At 39.7% G+C, this 23,005-nt stretch overlaps 1 protein-coding gene across 3 annotated transcripts in view; it reads right to left on the bottom strand.

Moving 5' to 3' along the window:
* Nucleotides 1-23,005, bottom strand: part of LOC122558899 (NUAK family SNF1-like kinase 1) — a 42,754-nt gene that overhangs the window by 6,687 nt on the left and 13,062 nt on the right. For all 3 annotated transcript variants that reach the window (XM_043707829.1, XM_043707830.1, XM_043707831.1), the window contains 4 exons: nt 7,070-7,190; nt 5,713-5,864; nt 4,552-4,617; nt 431-550 (listed from right to left, as the gene is read on the bottom strand). In XM_043707829.1, the coding sequence (XP_043563764.1) occupies nt 431-550; nt 4,552-4,617; nt 5,713-5,864; nt 7,070-7,190 (459 nt within the window). The remainder of the gene's footprint in view (nt 1-430; nt 551-4,551; nt 4,618-5,712; nt 5,865-7,069; nt 7,191-23,005) is intronic.

Here is a 23,005-nt window from a genome sequence, read left to right as displayed (position 1 = left end):
GCCATTTCAGAGAATATCTGATGTGTTCCTTTGTGTTAACTGAACAATACAATGGATTTGATTCTTGATAAGTAATGATTAAAGTGCCAGTCAATTTTCAAAATTGTCCACTTTCTAACTGACTTATGTTGAAATAATGTCACGTTAACTTTTTGCTCTTTTGAGATAGATCTGCACAGCCAATATTTGAACATCCCCAAAATGGGAGGTGTGCTGGATTCACTCAATAAAAAACCTGGAGTTTTGATTCACCACACATTTCGCACGCAAAGTGGGACAACCAGATAGATATAGACATATTGCATTTTGAGACTACATTTAGTCAAAATCATTATTTTGGACTATGTAATAATTGTTTTGTAGCATCTTTGGGTTGTGACAAAGCTTCTTAAAAAGCTGATGACTTATTCTTAATTCATATTTGTTGTACCTCAGGTCCTTGATATGGAAATCCATTCACTATTTCAGGTGAGGCATAAAGAGGACTTCCGCAGTATGTCTCCAATAGCTGATCCTTATGATACAGGTTTGATAAACCAAAGTCAGCAAGCTGAAAAACAACCACAAGAAATTAGGTAACAGGATGACATGATAGCCATAGTAAATTCAATTGTTCATTCAGATTTGAGGTTTGAGAGAAAGGATTATTTAATATCTCAATAGTTGTGTGAAAGAGATATTCCATATATGTCAGAATTTTTACACATTATTTTGTGGTGCACACTGAATTGTAAAGGTGATTCATGAAATACCTGGAGGAATTAAATAGAGGAATATGGATCCTGTAAGTGAAGACAGTTTTAGTATGCAAGGGCAAAATGTGTCAGCACAGGTTTGCAGGGCAGAAGGGCCTGTTCCTGTGCTGTATTGTTCTTTGTTCTGATTGTAAAGTCAATGATTACACTGATCACATTACATCAAGCCTAAGAATTAAAATGCAAATGCTAGTGTAGAAACCTGAGTCACTACAGGAGAATGAAAACGTCTGCTATTTTCAGCAACATGCTATCATTTTTATTTATGATACATGCAGTTTTTGTGCCAGTGAGTTGATATCTTAATATCCAAGTAAAATTCAAAATGGTATGGAGTTTGGGGCTATTTAAAATACTTTTACTGATCTCTTAAGCTAGGTATCGCAGGTTTTGTGTGAGTGAATGAAAACTGAAATTAGAAGAATTCTTATTGCTGAGGTGCGCATTATGAAATTTAATAGCAGAAAGGATATTTACAAGATTTGAATTCTTCAAATTCCACTTACTTATTTTAGTTCTGAAGTTCCTGCCAAATAAGGTATTGTATTCCTCACTCTTTAAATATTATTTAGGGACGTCTGGAAGCTGACATAATTTTTGTACTTGATTCAAATAGTTAAACTTATTGGAGAAAGCTAGAGATCAAATAATGGCCAAATTTCAAATTAATCTCCTTCCAAAACCTTTTATACAGCAATATATTAAACATCTGCCACATTTAACAACTTAAATTATATACTTATTCTTCAAGGTAAACAAGGAATATTATGGGTGACATTTTCCAATAATTCTTGTTTGCTTCCCTCTTAACTGCCCTTAAATAGGGTTCCTGGCAATCATGGAAAACCTGGAAAAATCATGACATTTTAATAAAAGATGAAACTTTTTTGACTTTGGACATAGTTCCAAGCTTCTCCAATGTTTTTCTGACATCCCCCCTCTGTAATTACTTTGCATGCTCAGAATCCAGTATAGGTTTTGTCTTCTCGTGCCTCATCCTGCTCATTACAACTGTTGATCAGTTATTTTGGTGCCCTCCAGAACAACAGCAGTAATTGGCTGAGTTGTACGCATCAGATTCCCAAGTACCTCCAACACTGCTCGTGTGAGAGGAGTTATATTTATTGATGTAAGATTTTTGGTCCTAAAGAGACAGAGAAGGCGCTTTCTTCAGAATGCAAACACAGAAAACTAAAAAGTAATTGGATTGTCTTGGAGTGTCATGGATACTACTTTTAAGAAATGTGCAGGATCTCCATCAAAATATTAAGGGTTTGTCTTCCAGTTTTGAGAATTAAATTTATTGATACTATTTTGAGGAATGGCCATATTTTGATAAGATAAAATTTTGGTGTGAGTGGGAAATTTTTTGGACATCATTTAGTAAATCTGTCTTTCACCATGTATTCGAAATTAGGTCCTTGGCTTTTCCTCCTCTCTTCATGAATTCTTAAAATAACTTTACAAATAATCTGACTGGAAAATTAGATAGAGATATTATAACAATAAAACCACATCAACTGAAAAGTAGCTAAATGGGCACATGTATAAGAGAACAAATGGTAACCAGAATGTTTGGAATAATTTGAATCACCTTTTCAAATAAATAGGATAAACCTATAAGACACAACAGCTGAAAGAATAAATGCTATAACCTCCTCAAGAAAAAGATTCAGATTACCTGTAAATGCATTAATTAGATTAATGGGCAGCATGGTAACTCAGTGATTAGCACTGCTACCTCAGAGCACCAGGGACCCTTGTCTGACTCCACCCTCAGGCTGCCTATGTGTGTTTCCACTGGGTGCTCTGGTTTCCTCCCATAGTCTAAAGATATGCAAGTTAGGTGGATCGGCCATGCTAAATTACGCGTAGTGTCCAGGGATATTCAGGCTAGATGGATTAGCTGTGGGAAATGCAGGGTTACAGGAATAGGGAAGTGGGGTGGAGCGGGTGGGATGCTCTTTGAAGTGTTGGTGTGGGTCTGCTGCCACTCTGTAGGGATTCTATGATTCTAAGTTCTGAAGCAAAGTATTGTTTTCAGTGGACAGATTCATACTGGCTTACTGAACAAGTATAAAGTTAAAAAAATCAAAGAAACCAAAAACATACAATGTTTTGTTGCTGAAACCATAAATATTTCAGAACACTTAATTAGGAGCTGGCTGTAATTCTTCCTTTTAACAGTGGGACTATAAGCTAGATCTGCTGGACCCAGTGACTACTGTAAAGGGAAGCATTTACTTTGCCCTATAATTAAGCCTTTAGGTTATTTTCCTGCTGTTAGTTATGGCCATAGGATTTCATGATGATTACACAGGTCTCCTCCTCTCATGGATTTGCTCTAATTTAGTGCTGAAACTGATCTCCTGATTATATGCTAGTATCTGTGGACAAGATTTTTCAGATTGCAGGATTTCTCTCTCTGCCATCTGAAGAGTTGGCAGCAAACCCAGCCCTGTCCATCACAGCAGCCTGACAGCCATCTGAAGTTCCAAGGAGTTTCAACTAGCAGGAGATGGGACCAATACCCCTCACTTGGACAGAGGTCCCACTTCTGGGAACTGCCTAAGAAACATGCAGGGGCCAGGTCAGCCACATTCTATGTCCTGACATCCAGAACTAGATAAATGCTCGGAATCTCATGGCAGAGTGGGGAGGTGAGCCCCAGGAGAATGGGAAGTGGCTTTGGGACTCTTGATGGAGAGATCAAGGACAGGAAACACCATGGGTAAAAGACTCTAGGGAGGATCAAAAGATGGAAAGACATCCTTTGGGGAAGGCACTCCCTATCACCTTTCTACTAGAGGCCTAAGTAGGGTGACCTGGCAACTTCCCCTGTGCCTCGACTCCTCAAGGTTAAGCCTGCGTGGAAACCAGCACTTCAGTGGTCCCTAAATAGTTAGCGGGGACCCATTGATTTTTTTTCTCAGCCAGTTGTGAAAGTTAGTTAATATTGGGTAGATATTTAACATATAGGACCACTGATTAGAATATTGCCATTTCTAATTTAGAAGTTCAAATTATTTTAGACATCAGGAATGAATCAGTCACCATTTTGCTCTTCTTACAAAGTGTGGCAGCAATGTCCCTTCAATCCTGCAACAAGTGTTCAAAATCAGCCATCAATGGAATAAAGTCTCCTCCATAATAAGTGACTTATCTATAGTGTGCTAGGTGCCTTCCTCTCAGTTATATTATACTTCCGAATTGAGAATAAAGCTAATAATTTGCTTTAAGGAATATTGGCAGATCAAAATCCAATGCATCTTATATTCTTTCATGAAATTCAGATTAATTAAGGATATCTGGTAGGCATGGATGAGTTGGATCAAAGGCTCTGTTTCCAGGCTGTACAACTCTGACTATATGCGGGCACTGCTGATAAGACCAGCATTTGGCATTTGCTGTCCAATCTTAATGATTTAAACTGGGTGGCTTGCTAGGTGATTTCAAATGATCTAGAGTCATTTATTGACCTGACAAGGATGATAGATGATTTCCTTACCCAAAGGGCATTAGTGAACGAGATGGGTTTTTGAGGACAATAATAATTTCATGTACATCATTATGAAGACTAACTTTCAATTACACATTTCTTAATTGATATTAAATTCCTCCAGCTGCTCACGTGAGGTTTGAACCTCTGCACCAGAGGATGAGCTTTGGCTTCTGGCATACTAGTTTAGAGACATTACCACTATGCTACAGTGTTCTACTATCTATGCAAAAATGTGTGAAGCCATTCAATCAACAATACAAAAAGAAAAAAGTGATATATTTTTTAAAATCTAACCTTTACATTAAAGCTTTCATCCAGGAGAATGTTTTCTAGTTTAAGGTCACGGTGCACAATTCCTTTCTGTAAGGGATAGACAAACTTCAGAGTTAATCAATTGGAATGGGTTTGTTTGGTTTGATCAGATGTAAAATTTAAAAATCTCAACCCCAAAATCCTACTCACGTTGAAGCTGGACCATTCTGCATTAAACAGAGACAGGAAGGGAGCTGGATAATGAACTTGCTCCTAGCCTACAGGTTCATTATTTAAATATTAAAATAAGTCTGCCTCAGATTTTATCTTCCTTATATTTTTAACCCTGGAATTATGGGTTTCCCAGATCTCAATAAATCCAGCAGTTGAAAGGAACTGTAAACAGCTGCATGCAACAGATAAGTGACTTTTCAGCAAACTCTCATGTTATCCACGTTTCCATATTCTAGTTGCAAATGTTTTGTTTCTGTTGACACAATTATAAGTTGCATGGTTGTATGTGTAGTTATAATTATGCATATTTAGGGGCAGTGGTAGTGTCCCTATCTCTGAGTTAGGAGGCCTGGTTTCAAGTCCCCTACTGAAAAGGGGTGTAATGACATCTCTGAACAAGTTCAATGGAGAGGAGGACAATTATTATACAGTTGGAGTGTGTATTTACAATTTACAATGTTGCATGTATGAATGTGTATTCTTGGATGTATGTATTGCTGTGTTTGCTTATAGCTGTTTACGTTGCTGCTGGAGAATTGTACAGTTTAGGGTGTAGTTACATTGTTGTAATTAAGGCTATGACCATTGCTCTTTCTGGTAACTGCAACATTTGTTGTGGGTGTGCCAATTGTGCTGATCATGCTGATTGTCCATATCAATGGTTGTATATAAAAGCCAAGGTGGGTTTATATGTATGGGTAGGACATTATTATGTAGATCACAGAGGATTATTTTGGTGGTTAGAGAGGCAGGGAACAGACAGATGGAACTATTCCATTGTTCTTCAGTAATCTGGAATTTATATAGTCAGTTGCTATCATCTATCACCTCCAGTTCCATCAATCCTCTGGGCAGCAATATTATTAATATGCAAACAACTATTGATATGACAATGTCAGCAGGCATCATGTGTGGGCACCACACACAAACGGAAAGTCTTTATCAAAATAGTATGGAATTTTTTTTTACCTTATGACAGTAATGAATTGCTGAGACAATTTGCCTGAAAGCTCTGCGTGCTTCATTCTCAGACAGCCTACGATGTTCGTTTACGTAATCATACAATTCGCCATTACTGCAGTAGTCCATTACAATTATAATCTTATCCTTATTTTCAAACACTGCAGAAAAAAAACATAAATGATCACTGAATCTGGAGCATATTGCTTTTTTTTCAGTTTGCTCGTGGTACATTGGTGTTGCTGGCTGACCAACATTTATTACCCATCCCTAGTTGCCCTTGAGAAAGTGATAATGAGCTTCCTTCTTGAACCACTACAGTCCACATGCTGTAAGTTGACTCACGCCCTTAGGGAGGACATTCCAGGATTTTGATCCAGTGACAGTGAAGGAACGGCAATATATTTCTAAGTCAGGAAAGTCAGTGACTTAGAAGGGAACTCGCATGTGGGTGGTGTTCCCATGTAGCTGCTGCTTTTTATCATCTAATATTATTGATCATAGGAAGGCAACCCACAGGATTTTAAATGTAAACTCCATGTTCATTTCTATGGAATTGTGTTCAAAAACAAAGAATTAGGAGTAGGAGTAGCCATTTGGCCCTTCAAGAGCCTTTGTGCCATTCAAAAAGATTATGGCTGGCTTGACTGTGGCCTCAATTTCACTCTCCTGTCTGACCTCTGTAAACCCCTTGGCAGAGGTGGGTACTGCAGATGCTGGAGATCAGAGTCAAGATTAGAGTGCTGCTGGAAAAGCACAGCAGGTCAGGCAGCGTCTGAGGAGCAGTAATGATGAAGGGCTTTTGCCCGAAATGTCGATTTTCCTGCTCCTCGGATGCTGCCTGACCTGCTGTGCTTTTCCAGCACCACTCTAATCTTGACAGCAATACAATATCACAACAGTCACAGGTATAAATTAAAACTGTCCCTGTAAATTATGACAAGAAGGTAATATTTGCATTTTTGAATCCCATTGGTAGTTAGTAATAGGTTCAGCCCACATGTTGACCGTAATATCTCTCAATTGCATTGATATGTGCAAACCCTTAAAAGCTTACTTTAACTTTTGATGGGTGTGGAAGACAGGCAATAGCAGATTGGTTGTCTATCATTTACCCAGCCTGAATTTCTTTTCTGTTGTAGTTCTGTAGGAACATACAGACAACATGCCACCATCGGTTTTCTAAAAGTTAAAATCTATTATTTTTCTCAGGCCCGCTGACTGATGCTCACAATCTGGGGATCATCGTCACTTCCTGACTGGTAATATGGTAGACTGTGTTGAACAAAACCTTTTGTGTAAAATATTGTGCTGTATGAGTATGAGTCACCCATTAATTACCCCCTTAATTCATGATGATACCCACCTTCATAAATGCGTATGATATTAGGGTGGTTAAGAGATGACATGATTTCCATTTCCCGTTGGATGTGGATACGATCCAGTTCCTCTTGAAACTTATCCTTTCGGACAGATTTAATGGCTACCTGTGAACATGAACCCATCAAGAACATCAAGGGATGACCAAAATTTCAGTTCAAAATCACCAAAAGGAAATCAGAGCAAGGGCATATGAAGAATAGGGCTTGGATTAAAGTAATCATTTATTTCAGGCCCTCTGAATAAGCGAAGCTTGTGCTTGGAGATGGAATTATAGAGGCATAGCATCAGAGTCATGCAGCATGGAAAGAGACCCTTCAGTCCATGCTGAAGTTTCCCAAAATGCACTAGTCCTATTTGCCTGCATTTGGCCTATATCCCTCTAAATCTTTCCTAATTATGTACGTGTCCAAATGTTTGGTAATTGTACTTGCTTCCACCACTTCCTCTGACAGTTTGTTTCATATACGCAACACCCACTGGATGAAAAGTTGCCCCTCAGGTCCCTTTTAAGTCTTTCCTTCTCACCTTAACCTGTGCCCTGGAGAAAAAAATTTGGCTGTTCACCTTATCTATGTCTCTCATGATTTAATGAACCTCTATAAGGTTATCCCTTGGCTCCAGGAAAAGGAAGTCCCAGCCTATCCTTATAACTCAAATCCTATAGTCCCAACAGCATCCCTGTAAATCTTTTCACAGAATCGTAGAATCCCTACAGTGTGGCAGCAGGTCTTTCAGCCCATTGAGTCCACATCAACCCTATGAAGAGCCCCCCACTCAGACCCAGCCCCCTACCCCTGCAATTATGCATTTCCCATGGTTGACCCACCTAGCTTGCGCATCTTTAGATTGTGGGAGCAAACAAAGCACCCAGAGGAAACCCCACACAGACATGGGGAGAACATGCAAAGTCCACACAGCCACCAGAAAATGGAATTGAACCTGGGTCCCTGTCACTGTGAGGCAACACCGCTAACCACTGAGCCACCATGCTGCCCTGAACTCTCCAGTTTAATAACATCCTTCCTCTAGCAGGGACCAGAATTGTACGCAGTACTCCAAAAGTGGCTTCCCCAGTGTCTTGTACATCTGCAACATGATGTCCCAAGTCCTACACTCAATGCTGTGAACAGTGAGGCAAGCATGCCAAACATCTTCTTCACTATCCTGTGTACCCATAATGCCACTTCCAAGGAACTATATACCTTCACTCCTAGGTCTCTCTATTTGATAGCACTCTCCAGGGCCTTACCGTTTACCGTATATGTCCTGTCCTGGCTGTCTTATCAAAATGCAACACCTCACATTTATCTAAATTAAACCTCCATCTGCTACTCCTCGGCCCATTGGCCCAGCTGATCAAGATCTTGTTGTACTCATAGATAACCTAATTCCACTGTACCACCAATTTCGGTGTCATCTGCAAACTAACTTACCATGCCTCCTATATTCTCATCTAAATTGTTTATATAAATGACAAACAACAGTGGACCTAGCACGGATCCCTGCACACAATGCTGGACACAGACTTCCAGTCTGAATACAGCCCTCTACCACCACCCTCAGTCTCCTACTATCAAGCTACTTTTGTATCCAATTAGCTATCTCTCCCTGGATCCCATGTGCTCTAACCTTACAAACCAGTCTACCATGCAAAATCTTATTGAAGGCCTTATTAAAGTCCATGCATACTAGAATTGCTCGTGCTTTTGCCCCTACACCTATTAGAGTAGAGCTTAGCAAAATGAGATTTAGGACTCTGGATGGGATCATGAGGTAAAATGTTAGGCTTTTAGGCTCCTGAGGCAGTATTGGCCATAATGGAGCCCTGATTGAGAGTCTAAGATCTATGTTTCCACTGTAACACAGTGATTGTCTGTCAGGCCCTGGTCACTTCACAGTTCTGATTGAGGAGTTACAACATTTTCAAGCCTTGCATAAGGGTTACAATAGGAAAAGGTTTGTGAAGCACTGTATTAAAGAATATTTTGTGAATACATTGTTTCATTAAACAGAAAGAGCAGCTCAAAAACTTTGGGCAATAGTTTTGATCAGTGTTAATCAATGAGGAAGAATCTCAACTGAGCGCAAAGGGCTATTTGATTCCAAAGTGCACAAGTAGCCATGTTTCTGAGACATTGTGTTTTCACTGGTAAACTATGTAAATGCTTAAATACTCATGTACCCTTTGGGGCTAAGATCTGCTGGTCAAAGATCGTAGTGGCATCAGACCATATTTTTAATATTCCCTCAGGTTTTGGTATTTCCAGTGACATTTGAGATGCTTTTATAATTTGCTTGAAAAACAAGCAAGGATATTTTGCTTGAATTGTTCTTTCTAAGAATTAAAGGAAATCAACCTCATTTTGTCTGAGTGTCAATTCTTCATTTGTACCCATGCACAAACATCTATTGTAATGTAGCACATTACTAAAGCATGTGGAATGTGCATTTACTAAAGCACAAGGAGTGCTTGGTTTCTTTGGGATGCTGTTCCTAGCTCCTCTTTATTTGTTTGACAGAACTGAAGCGTTCCAAATTCTGATTTAGTGCTGTCATTTTGAATTTTTTCTTTGGTCCAGTCAAGTTTCATGGAAGGAGATAAAAAGGACTCAGACTCTTTATCACTGTCAGACACAATTCATAGTCTCAAGCAAGATAACATTGTTTTCAATAGGACTTCACAGATTTCTGATAAGTTTTATCAGACAGTGTGTGGTGTTAGACCATTCCAGTTTATTTTTATTCACAAAGTTATCTATTGAGCAAAAGGTCAAAACGTGCAACTCTACAATTTCAGAAATGTAGAAGGATTATTTAAAGAATACCTCACTTCAGGAATGTTTGCAGATGGCATTGCTGCATTTCAGAGTGTTGGAGGTCGTGAACAGCGTATGTTCAGCACCAATACTCAAAGTCTCAAATAAGTTTTGACAAATGGTGAAAAGTAACTGTAAATATAAGACTCTCTTTTGACTTAATGGACGTTTCCACAATTACCGGGCACTCAATATACCCGACAATAACTTAATGAATGTCTCTACAATTACTGTGTAAGCAGTACTGTCAGACACTTATCTTTATAATCTGCTGCTTTTCTGGAGCCTTCTGCTGCACTATTTTTTGAAGGTTTACTTATTCTAATGCTTAGTATCTTAGATTTCTCTTACAAAACAATGTTCCCCCATCAACTTGCTATGTCCATGAATAAATCTGAAAAAGATCATTTCGCTTTTAAATGTAAAGAGTGGCTCAGTTCTTGGCATTTTTAACTCTTATTTACTCATCTTCTGTCTTTCCTATCAAACCTTTACTAGACAATACAACTTGCTGTTCTTCATTGCCTCTGCTTACTTAGCTCTTTCGTGAGTTTCCTTATCTTGCTTCAATTCTCAGTTCCTTTGCCCACTTTAACACACCTCTCTTATAAACTTGCTTTCTGTCAACTCCACATATATGATGAAATGTATAATTTAAATACAAGTCAAAAAATATGCATGTATTAATAATGTTATTAATGTACAAGTATTCAATATGTACTGTTGAATTTTCTAGATTTGCTATTTTAATGAGATATGAACCAATTTAATATAAACAAATTGTAGTTTCACAAGCTTTGTGCAAAAAGAAGATTAAATTAGCTGCAGCTAATAGTGAAGTATTGGGCTGATATCAAATCATCTGTCTATTTTACATGATACTCAAATTCCTCTTCCATTAAATTGACCAATCCCATTGCCAGTGTGCTTCAAATGAGAACACAACCCTTTGTATTTTGCTGTACATTAAGTTACTACATATTTCATTTACATCATATTTGACTGTGATTTAATTGTTATGCTTTCAAAGAGCTAGATGGGGAGAGGCTATAGAATGATTCAAATAGAATGATGTAAAAATTTAAAAATCGAAAGACTTGCAGATGCTGTAAATCAGAAACAAAAACAGAAATTGTTTGAAAAGCTCGGCAAGTTTGAGTGAAGTAATGGGCTGGTATCAAATCACTTGTTTACTTTACATTACATGTGAAGTTCTTTTCCATTAAATTGACCAATCCCATCATCTGTTCTGAGGAAGGGCTATTCGACCTGAAACATTAACTCTGATTTCTCTCCAGAGTCATAGAGATGTACAGCATGGAAACAGACCCTTCGTTCCAACTTGTCCATGCTGACCAGATATCCAACCCAATCTAGTCCCACCTGCCTTTTTGGCTAAGATCATGTGTAGTTCAGAGATCATGTAAATTTCATTTGAGATGTTGAAAACCAGGAGCCAATTTAGACAAATGAGCACAGGGATGCTGAATAACTCAGATCTGGGTGGGATAGAATATGAACAATTAAGGTTTTGAATGAGTGCAGAGAATAAAGAATGAAACCAGCCAAAATGACACTGGAATAAACGACTTGCAATTATCTAATACCTTATATGACCTCAGGGCATCACAAAGTGTTTTACATTTGCTGATGGACTTCTAAAGTGTATTATTTCTTGTAATGAATATTTACACCTGGAAGTGATTTTTTAATATATTTTCACCATTGAACTCAACTATTACTGTATTACTACAAGTGGTTATGGCTCATCCAGAGTATGGATGTTTCTTGCAGAGGTAACAGTAATGACATTAATGGGACCACAGTGTAGCGAGATCACAGGTCAAGCAGATGAACATAAGGAAAAGATCGTTCAAAGGCGCCAGCACAGCAGTGAAATTATTGGACAGTATGTAAGGGGATTTGACATAACTATTAAAAATACTGCAAAGAGAAGTTGCTGAATAGAGGCTGAGGGAAGGAAGAATAGAATAAAAAAACTTTTGAGGTGATAATCTAGAGAAATTAATTAGGATTTTAAAGGTAAATCAAAAGGTGGAATATGCTCAGGTGTTTGAGTGAGAGTAAAATGTCAAAGGAGTCTGGGAGAGATCAAGTTGTGACTTGGTGTTGGAAGGCATTTAGAAACGGTTAAAAATCGCACCACACCAGGTTATAGTCCAACAGTTTTATTTGGAAGTACGAGTGCTGCACTGAAAGCTTGTATTTCTAAATAAACTTGAACTAAACGTGGTGTTGTGTGATTTTTAACTTTGTCCATCCCAGTCCAACACTGGCACTTCCACATCACATTTAGAAACTGTGGTAGACAGGTCATTGTGTTCTATAGAACATTGTACAAGATGGTTTATCTTGCTTGTAGTCGTCTTTATGACAGGGAAAATATCAGTCCTTTCCAAACATTATCAAAACACCAGTCTCAGAATACACAACTGAGCTATTGTAATTACAAAATTTCTGCTCCTGGACATTTACATTTTCTTGCATTCAAAATATATGGCCTACTATGACTGTATACTACTTATTCTTTTCTGACCTTATAGTTTTGCCCAGAGTCATAGGCGTAGCATTGTTGTGTTTCTAAAGGATCTGTAGCATAATTTACTTTGACATCATTTGACTTTGTAGAACGTGTGAAACATTAAAGGCTTTGTGTTTATTCCAATGGAAATGTTCTTTTTGACATCTTGTTTAGATAATTTAATCTGTTTCTTTATCGGAAGTTCCTCATCATTTGCACATTTCTCAATACCACCCTCAGAACACGCAAGCCACAGATTAACCATTTTCAGAATTTCTTTTCACTTCAATGAAACCAATGTTCTTGTTCTAATTCCTGACTTGAGCCACGTGCCTCAAGCTGGTAGAAGATTAATGACAGTAGACAGACTGGGGGTGAGTACTGGGGGGAGTTCTGTACTACTAAATCCTTTCATTCTCATGTGCTTACACAGATAGTTTTTCTCTGCACAGCAACAATGACTGCAGACAGAAATTAACACAAGAATCATTGGAAGTTTTTCTGAGGAGAATAGTTTAGTATATATTGTTCAGCAGTATCTTACTTCCAGTTGCTGTGGTTTCAACATTTCATCATGTTGCAGTAACACATTTTGTTAGGCACTAAGAGCATTCACTTATATTAGGAAAAAGAATTAACGTAGTAATTGTCATCAGTATTAGAAATAGGAAATTTTGACCCGAGGTTTAAAACAAGTAAAAATCATGATTCAAGTTTTCTGACAAAGTTTTGTATTTCCCTTTTAATAATAAAATGCTTCCAGTTTTAATCTTTTGGGAACTGTATTTTATCCTTTGGACCATATATATTTCCATTTTCATTGTGTCATCTTCATCATTATTGGTTATTGATAAACAGGGCAGGCTGCAAATGCTCATGCTGTTTTTTTTTAAATTCTGGTTATCAGATTGGTAGGTAACCATGCAATGGCCATGTTAGGTTGGCTGGTTTGTATCATAATTCTGAGATGCCAGTGTTGGACCGGGGTGTACAAAGTTAAAAATTACACAACACCAGGTTATAGTCCAACAGGTTTACTTGGAAGCACTAGCTTTCGGAGTGCTGCTCCTTCACCAGGTGGTTGTGGAGCATAAGATCGTAAGACACAGAATTTATAGCAAAAGTTTACAGTGTGATGTAACTGAAATTATATATTGGAAAAGACCTCGATTGTTTGTTAAGTCTCTCATCTTTTAGAATGACCATGTTGGTTTCAGTTCTTTCATATGTAAATTGCAAAATTTTTTTAAAAGTTACATTCTCAAGTGAACTTTAACAATTGGTGTCATGTCGGCCTAAATAATGCATTTAAGGTGTGAGCTGCCTTGTGTGAGACTGTCTGTGCCACAATGTTCAGACTGATTCTAGTCTAAAAAATGTATTTACAGAATCTTACATGGATTCATGCAGTTGTTGAGCAAAGTAAAATATAATTCTGCAAGTACAAATGTGTATATATGTGCATATGGGTGTGTATGGGGGGAGGTGGGGGGAATGGGGTGGGGGTTATAAGTGTCTGTGAAAGAGTGTGTGTATGTGTGTGAGTTTGTGAGAAGGTGCGTGCATCAGTACAGGCAACAACGAAATGTGGCTCACAGCCAAGTTCGGTTCCCTTGGGGATGGCCTCAACCGGGACTTTGGGTTCATGTCACACTACAAGTGACTCCATTGCACGATACACACAGACAGATGCACGCACACACACATGCACACACATACTCCTACAGACCCATACACTCACACAGACCCTCTCTCATACACACACTCCCACACGCACCCTCTCACAGATTTATACCCCTTTACACTCACACACATACACACACTCTTTCACAGACACTCAACCTCCAAACCCCCATACACACTAACCACCCCAACACACACACATATACACATAAAAGTTTGTGGAGTGAATTTGTACTTGCAGAATTACATTTTACTTTGCTCAAAAACTGCATGAATCCATGTAAGATTCTGTAATCCACTTTTTAGACTAGAATCAGTCTGAACATTGTGGCACAGACAGTCTCACACAAGGCAGCTCACACCTTAAGTGCATTATCCGGGCTGACATGACATTGTGAAAGTTCACTTGAGCTTGTACCTTTTAAAAAGTTTTTGCGATTTATATATGAAAGAACTGAAACCAACATGGTCATTCTAAAAGATAAGAGACTTAACAAACAATCCCGGTCTTTTTCAATATATAATTTCAGTTACATCACACTGTAAACTTTTGCTATAAATTCTGTGTCTTACGATCTTACACTCCACAACCACCTGAACGGGCAGTGCTCCGAAAGCTAATGCTTCCAAATAAACCTGTTGGACTATAACCTGGTGTTGTGTGATTTTTAACTTTGTATCATAATGACCTTGTAATAAACATACATCCAGTAATGAAGGTGAACTTACAGGACTTACAAATCTAAACTGATCGATATCTGGGATGCACTGTCTACTTCCTGTTCATGTGCAAATGGAGAAATTTTCACTTTGCTCCATGTGTAATGAAATAGCTGTCCTAATATAGGGGACAACATTTTGGAATAGAACATAAAAACATGAGAAATAGGAGCAGGAGTAGGCCACCTGGCCATGCTAGCCTCTTTTCTTGGCCTCAGCTCCACCTACCAACCCTCTCACTTTAATTCTTGTACTGTTTAAAAATTAACAATCTTAGCTTTAAAAATATTTACGAAGGCAGCCTCAACTACTTAATTGGACAGTAAATTCCACAAATTTACACCTTCTGGGTGAAGAGGTTCCTTCTCAGTTTGGTCCTAAATCTGCTCCCTCTAATCTTGAGGCTATGCCCTCTTGTCCTAGTTTCACTTGCCGTGGAAACATCTTCTCTACTTCTATCCTATCTATGCCCTTCATAATTTTATATGTTTCTATAAGATCCCTAAATTCTTCTAAATTCCAATGAATATAATCCCAGTCTCCTCAGTCCCTCCTCATAAGCCAACCCCATCAACTCCAGAATCAACCTAGTGAACCTCATCTGCATCTCCTCTAGTGCCAGTATATCCTTTCTCAAGTGAAGAGACCAAAAGTGCATGCAGTATTCCAAAGTGTGGGCTCATCAGCACCTATTCAGGGCTTTTAAACTCAATCCCTTTAGCAATGAAGGACAACGTTCCATTTGCCATCTTAATTACCTGTTGTACCGACAGACTAACCTTCTGTGATTCATGCAGAAGGATATCAAGGCCCCTCTGCACATCAGCATGCTGCAGTTTTTACCATTCGAATAATAGCCCTTTTTACTGTTATTCTTACCAAAATGGATGACTTCACATTTATTAACATTGTATTCCATCTGCCAAACCTTTGCTCACTCACTATCTATGTCCCTTTGCAATGTTTCACAATCCTCTGCACACTTTGCTCTACCATTCATCTTAATGTCATCTGCAAGCTTTGACATACTGCACATGCTCCCCAACTACAAATCATCTATGTAAATTGTGAATAATTGCAGTCCCAACACTGATCTCTGAAGCACACTATTAGTCACTGTTTGCCAACCAGAAAAGCATTCTTTGCTTCCTATTAGTTAACCAATGCTCTATCCATGTAAATACATTGCTCGTCACGCCTTGCATCTCTATCTGATGCAGCAGCCTTTTGTGCGGCACTTTATTCAATGACTTTTGGAAATCTTGGTACGTCACATCTACTGGGTTCCCATTGTCTATCGTGCTCATAATGTTTTCAAAAAACTCCAGTAGATTAATTAAGCATGACCTGCCCTTCATGAACCCTTCTGCATCTGACCAACAGGATAATTTCTAACTAGACGACTTGTTATTTCTTCCTTGATAATAGACTCAAGCATTTTCCCTTTAGACAAGTTAAGCTAACAGGTCTATAATTCTCCATCTTTTGTGCACCTCTGTTTTTAAACAGTGGTGTCACATTTGTTGTTTTCCAATCTGCTGGAACTGTCCCAGAATGCAGTGAATTTTGGAAAATGACCACAAGTGCATTTGCTATTTCTCCCACCATCTCTTTTAGTACCCTAAGATGCATTCTGTTAGGACCAGGAGACTTGTCTATCCTTAGCTCCATTAGCTTTCCCAACGCTACCTCTTTCATGATAATGATTATTTCCAGGTCCTCATCTACCTTCATCTCTTTGTCAATTACTGGCATGTTATTTGTATCCTCCATTGTGAAGAGCGACACAAAATACCCGTTCAATGCCTTGGCCATTTCCTCATGTCCCATTACTAAATCCCCCTTCTCATCCTCTAAAGGGTCAAGGTTTACTTTAGCCACTCTTTTTCGTCTTATATATTAATAGAAAATTTGCTATCTGTCTTTATTTTCTGAGCTACTTTATTCTCATAATATATCTTAATTTTCTTTATTGCTTTTTTAGTGCCTTTCTGTTGACCTTTAAAACTTGCCCAATTTTTTAGTTTCCCACCAATCTTGGCCACTTTGTATGCCCTCTCTTTCAATCTGATAGCCTCCCTTATTTCTTTAAACACCCATGGCAAGTTACCCTTTTTTCCTACAGTCCTTCCTGTCCACTAGTATATACTTTTGCTGCGTACTTTGAAAAATTGCTTTGAAAGTACTCCCCTGTTCATCAACTATCCCACCATAAAGTTGAGAGTGTAGTGCTGGAAAAGCACAGCAGGTCAGGCAGCATCCAATAAGCAGGAGAATCAACGTTTCGGGCATAAGCCATTATTCTGGAACAAGGCTTGTGGGTCGGGGCTAAGAGATAAATGGGAGGGAGTGGGGTTTGGGGGAAGGTAGCTGAGAAAACGATAGGTGGATGAAGGTGATAGGTCAGAGTGGGGAGTGATGGACAGGTCCGGAGGACGGTGCCGAGTTGGAGGCTTGGGACTGGGATAATGTGGGGGGAGGGGAAATGAGGAAGTTGTTGAAATCCACATTTAGCCTGTGTAGTCGCAGGGTCCCAAGGCAGAAAATGAGGCGTTCCTCCTCCAGGCGTTGTGTGGTAACCATTTGGTGGTGGAGGAGGCCCAGGACCTTGACGGAGTGAGAAAGAGAGTTGAAGTGTTCAGCCATGGGGCAGTGGGGTTGGTGACTTCGGGTGTCCCAGAGATGTTCTCTGAAACAATCCATAAGAAGACGTCCTGTCTCCCTGATGTAGAGGAGACCACACCAAGTGCAACTGATGCAGTAGATGACAATGGTAGAGGTACAGGTAAATTTCTGACAGATATGGAAGGATCCCTTGAGGCCTTGGATGGAGGTGAGGGGAGTGGTGTGGGCACAGGTTTTGCATTTCCTATGGTGGCAGGGAAAGGTGCCAGGAGTGGGGTGTGGTCTGGTGGGGGATGTGGACCTGATGAGGGAGTTGCGGAGGGAATGGTCTCTTCGGAACGCTGATAGGGGTGGGGAGGGAAATATATCTCTGGTGGTGGGGTCCGGTTGGAGGTGGCGGAGGATGATGCATTGTATGTGGAGGTTGGTGGAGTGGAAGGTGAGGACCGGGGGGGTTCTGTCCTTGTTGCTTTGGGACGGAGTGGAAGTGAGGACCGGGGGGGGTTCTGTCCTTGTTGCTTTGGGACGGTTGTGGTTCAAGGGCTGTGGTACATGAAGTGGAGGAGATGCGTTGGAGGGCATCGTCAACCGCGTGGGAAGGGAAGTTGCGATCGTGAAAGAAGAAGACCATCCTTCCTTTGGAGGGGCATGGATAGGATAAATAGACAAACTATTTTCCCTGAGGTCGGGGAGTCCAGAACTAGAGGGCATAGGTTTAGGGTGAGAGGGGAAAGATATAAAAGAGACCTAAGGGGCAACTTTTTCACGCAGAGGGTGGTACGTGAACGGAATGAGCTGCCAGAGGATGTGTTGGAGGCTGGTACAATTGCAACATTTAAGAGGCATGTGGATGGGTATATGAATAGGAAGGGTTTGGAGGGATATGGGCCGAGCGCTGTCAGGTAGGACTAGATTGGGTTGGGATATCTGATCGGCATGGATGGGTTGGACCGAAGGGTCTGTTTCCATGCTGTACATCTCTATGACTCTATGTAGAAAATGGCCCCCTTCTTGCACGATTGTAACTTCCCTTCCCACATAGTTGACGATGCCCTCCATCGCATTTCCTCCACTTCACACACCACAGTCCTTGAACCCCACCCTTCCCAATGCAACAAGGATAGAGCCCCATGGTTCTCACCTTCTACCCCACCAATCTGCCCATACCACTTCTGGCATGTCCGCCACCTCCAAACGGATACCACCACCAGAGATACGTTTCCCTCCCCACCCCTATCAGCTTTCCAAAAAGACCATTTCCTCCACAATTCCCTCGTCAGGTCCACACCTCTCACCAGCCCCTACCCAACTCCAGGCACCTTTCCCCATCGCATCAGGAAGTGCAAAACCTGCGCCCACACTACTGCCCTCACCTCCATCCAAAGCCCCAAGGGATCCTTCCACACCTGTACCTCTACCAATGTCATCTACAGCATCCATTACACCCAGTCTGGTCTCCTCTACATCGGGAAGACAGGGCGCCTTCTTGCAGATCATTTCAGAGAACATCTCTGGGACACCCACACCCATCAACCCCACTGCTCCATAGCTGAACGCTTCAACTCCCCCTCCCACTCCATCAAGGACATCCAAGTCCTGGGCCTCCTCCACTGCCAAACCGTTACCACCCGATGCTTGGAGGAAGAACGCCTTTGGATCCTGCAACTACACAGGATAAATGTGGGTTTCAACACTTCCTCATTTCCCCTCCCCCCACATTATCACAGTCCGAAGCCTCCAACTCGGCACCGCCTTCCGGACCTGTCCATCACTCCTCCCTCTGACCTATCACCTTCTCCATCACCTTCATCCACTTATCGCTTTCTCAGCTACCTTCGCCCAAACCCCAGTCCCAACCCACAAGCCTCATTCCTGATGAGAGGCTTATGCCCGAAACGTCGATTCTCCTGCTCATCGGATGCTGCCTGACCTGCTGTGCTTTTCTAGCACTACACTCTCAACCCTGATCCCCAGCATCTGCAGTCCTCACTTTCTCCTATCCCACCATAAAGTCTTTGCTTCCAGTCTACTTTAGCCATCTCCTCCCTCATCCTATTGTAGTCCCCTTTGTTTAAGCACAGGACCCTGGTATTGGATTTCATCTTCACACTTTCCATTTGTATTCTAAATTCAACCATACTGTGATCGCTCCTTCTAAGAGGATCCCTGACTATGACATCATTAATTATTCCTGTCTCATTACACAGGACCAGCTCTAGGATAGCTTGTTCCCTCGTTGGTTCCATTACACACTGTTCAAGAAAACTATCATGGATAGATTCAATAAACTCCTCCTCAAGGCTACCCTGACCAACCTGGTTCTACCAATCGATTAGATTAAAATCCCCCATGATAACGACAGTATCATTTTTACAGGCATTAGTTAATTCTTTGTTTATAGTCCACCCCAATGTGATATTATTTGGTAGCAGGGAAGAAATTATGGTCAGGGAATCCAAAGGGTGGGATTCTCTGAACGTTGTAGAGTTTCTTTGCAGCCACAATTAAGAAAGTGGTTAAGAAACTCAGCAAGTCTGGCAGCATCCATGGAAAAAAAATCAGAGCTAACATTTCCACACCAGTTTTTAAATGAAGAGTCGCTGGACTTGAAACAAAAACTCTGTTTTTCTCTTCATAGATGCTGCCAGACCTGCTGAGTTTCTCCATCACTTTATTTCTTTGTTTCAGACCTCCAGCATCTACAGTTCTTTGCTTGACTTAAGTAACTTTTGTGTTTGTGGGTAGACATCACCAGTGATGTGAGTTGAATACGGTGAAAGGAGTCAGACGGAAATCACTTGGGGGATAGTCAGAGATCGGGGAAGATTGTGGACTGTGATGTTGAGGTTTGGTGATAACTGGTATGTTGGGGAAATTATAAAGCTGAATAGAACATTTACACCTAAGCTTGTTCTGCCAGGACGGAATTCTCATGCTCCGACAGCCTGCTACAAAAAAAGCATTTGCCTTATGGATCACACCCTTTTTGCCACTTTGTCACTGGGTGTTGCATGGCCCAGCAAATGAATCAGGCATGGGTTTAGAACAGAAACAATGCTAAATTAGAGGCTTCCTTAAAGGCTTTCAATGACAGGCACATCTTTTAAGAATGGGTTGGTTGAGCCTCCCCTTCTTCCACTCGACTTCCATTAGAATCATTGTAGGCTTAAGAGACAGATTGAACTCCTGTTTCAGATTCTTAACTTACTCTTGATCAGATTTATAGTTTCCTTGAAATAGTACAAATCAGAAATCAGCCACCACTCCTTATTGTAGTGATTGGAATGAGGTCAGTCAGTCAGTTAGACCTCATAGAATATGAGTTCCATGACTTGGGGCTTTTAACCTGGTGCAATCAGAGTCCTGAATGACAAATATAAACAGGAAGGTCAGGGATTCACTTAGGAGCCAGCTGTAAGCTACCTGGGTCAGTGTCTTGTGCTATGCATATGTAAATAAAGGGTGACTTGGTGACAGGATACTGGCTTTCATGGAGTTATTTCACTTATGGTTAGTGAGTGTAACAATTTTTATACAACATGATATCAATCTGTCAAACTGTTTTATGTTTCTATATTAGTTAACATTACAAATTAGGTCTAGATTCTAATTTTTGGTTTTAGTTTTCCATTATATATTTTCATTGATCATACATTACCTTTAAAGTGAAAACCTTGAATGATTATGCTGCCAATTCAGACGCTCACACATTGCCTTTTTATTAAATGTTCTCCTCTTATTAAGTCCCACTGGACCCAGTTTTCCTAATGTTATGGCATAAACATATAGTTCCCCTCAAGGGAAACAATATAGTGAAATGAAATGAACAGATGTTTTGTCACTATCAGAACAACAACTGTGTACAAGATATGGTGCCAGTTTGAGCTGATGTTAAATTTTGAATAAATACTGATGAAGCTCAATTTTAACTCCCCTTTAAAATCATAAGTTATTTTGAACTTTGGCATCAGATAAAATCATAGAAAATGATGGAATCCAGAAAAATCTTCCAGACGCTCAGTTTACAGCTGTTGCAAACTGAAGTTAATAATCCACTGACATGGTTCATTCTCCACACCTACATTTAACATCTTGGCTCCAAAAGCATTTCTCCCATAATATGCCATAAATTCTGGATGGATCTCAAACAGCCACCAGGAAAATACATAACTGGTTATGTTGCTAACTCAGGTGAAAAAGGAAATCATTCAAATTGCAAGGTAAGAGGTTAGTCTGTTCTGGTCTCAATTTTAATTATTTCACTACAGAAGTCATTACTGATTCATATTTGTGTCTGAGCAAAACTCTCATAGTAAGGTGCTCATTTCTAGCAAAATGCTGTAAACTTTATGAAAGAAGGTGCACTGTTGGAAGTGCATCAAACATTTACAATTTGTCTTATTTAAAGGTTGTCAAAAATGATAAATTATATTATTTATCATTTGAAACTATGTTTGCCAATAAAGCATGATATTTTGTGTGTAAATTAACATTAGCAAGCCATTTATTTAACTAAAACAAAATGATCACTTTGAAGTTTTCAAAATTACGAAAGAATTTGATAACATTGTTCTGCAGGAATACCTGTTAAACATTTGGAAAGTTTAAGAAAGAATGTGAAACCTTTTCATCCAGCAGCTAACAGATATAATGAAAAGCTTCAGAGAATGCCATCCAAACAGGATGAAAATTTCAATAAAGACAATGCAGTGCATTTATGGAAAAAGGTATTGAATGTTAACATGAGAAAGATGGCAGGTGAGGCCAATCTTTAAAAAGAAACAAAATTACTTTTGGTTCTAGTTGTATTTTCACTTCTAAAATATTCTGGTGTTCTTAGTTTGGTGGCAGAGAAGCAATATGTGTACTACTGTAATCATCACGTGGTCCATGGAATTGCTCAACAGTAATAAGTTATATATTAGGTTTTGCTGATGGCTTTCACCAAGAATATCAACATTTGCAAAAGAACTCAGTGAACAAAGAAAAATATCTTGGGTCTTAGATCACAAAATTTTGAACAAATACTGATGAAGCTCAATTTTAACTCCCCTTTAAAATCATAAGTTATTTTGACAAAGATGATCATTACTCTGTGGAGTCAAAAAAAAGCATGGAATAATAACAAACTAAGGAATTTGCACCAATTTCAATCTTTTAAATTAACTCACAAATAGCCAACATACTCATTGATGTGAAAGAATTTTGACTTCAACTGTTCAAAAATTTGTTCAGTACATTTCTAATCATTTTTCACCAGTGAAAATGTAAAGGCGGGAGGCAAATATGTCTATTTCACCAGACCGTTAATTTTATAAATGACATAAACTGGAAGGTCTTTTCCTTTAAGGAATCACTGAGAATGCGGGCATTGTTGGCAAGACAAACATTATCTACTAGTCCTAGCTAGTATCCCAGGAGGACCAGTTCCAAAAACGCACAACCCAGATGGCCTCCTTCTTCAAGGACTGCAATTTCCCCCCCCGACGTGGTCGACGATGCCCTCCACCGCATCTCTTCCACTTCCCGCTCC

The sequence above is a fragment of the Chiloscyllium plagiosum genome, chromosome 18 (assembly GCF_004010195.1).
Source record: "Chiloscyllium plagiosum isolate BGI_BamShark_2017 chromosome 18, ASM401019v2, whole genome shotgun sequence".
Taxonomy (NCBI): Eukaryota; Metazoa; Chordata; class Chondrichthyes; order Orectolobiformes; family Hemiscylliidae; genus Chiloscyllium; species Chiloscyllium plagiosum.
Note: the sequence above shows the minus strand (reverse complement) of the source record. Positions and strands in the feature narration are given on the sequence as shown.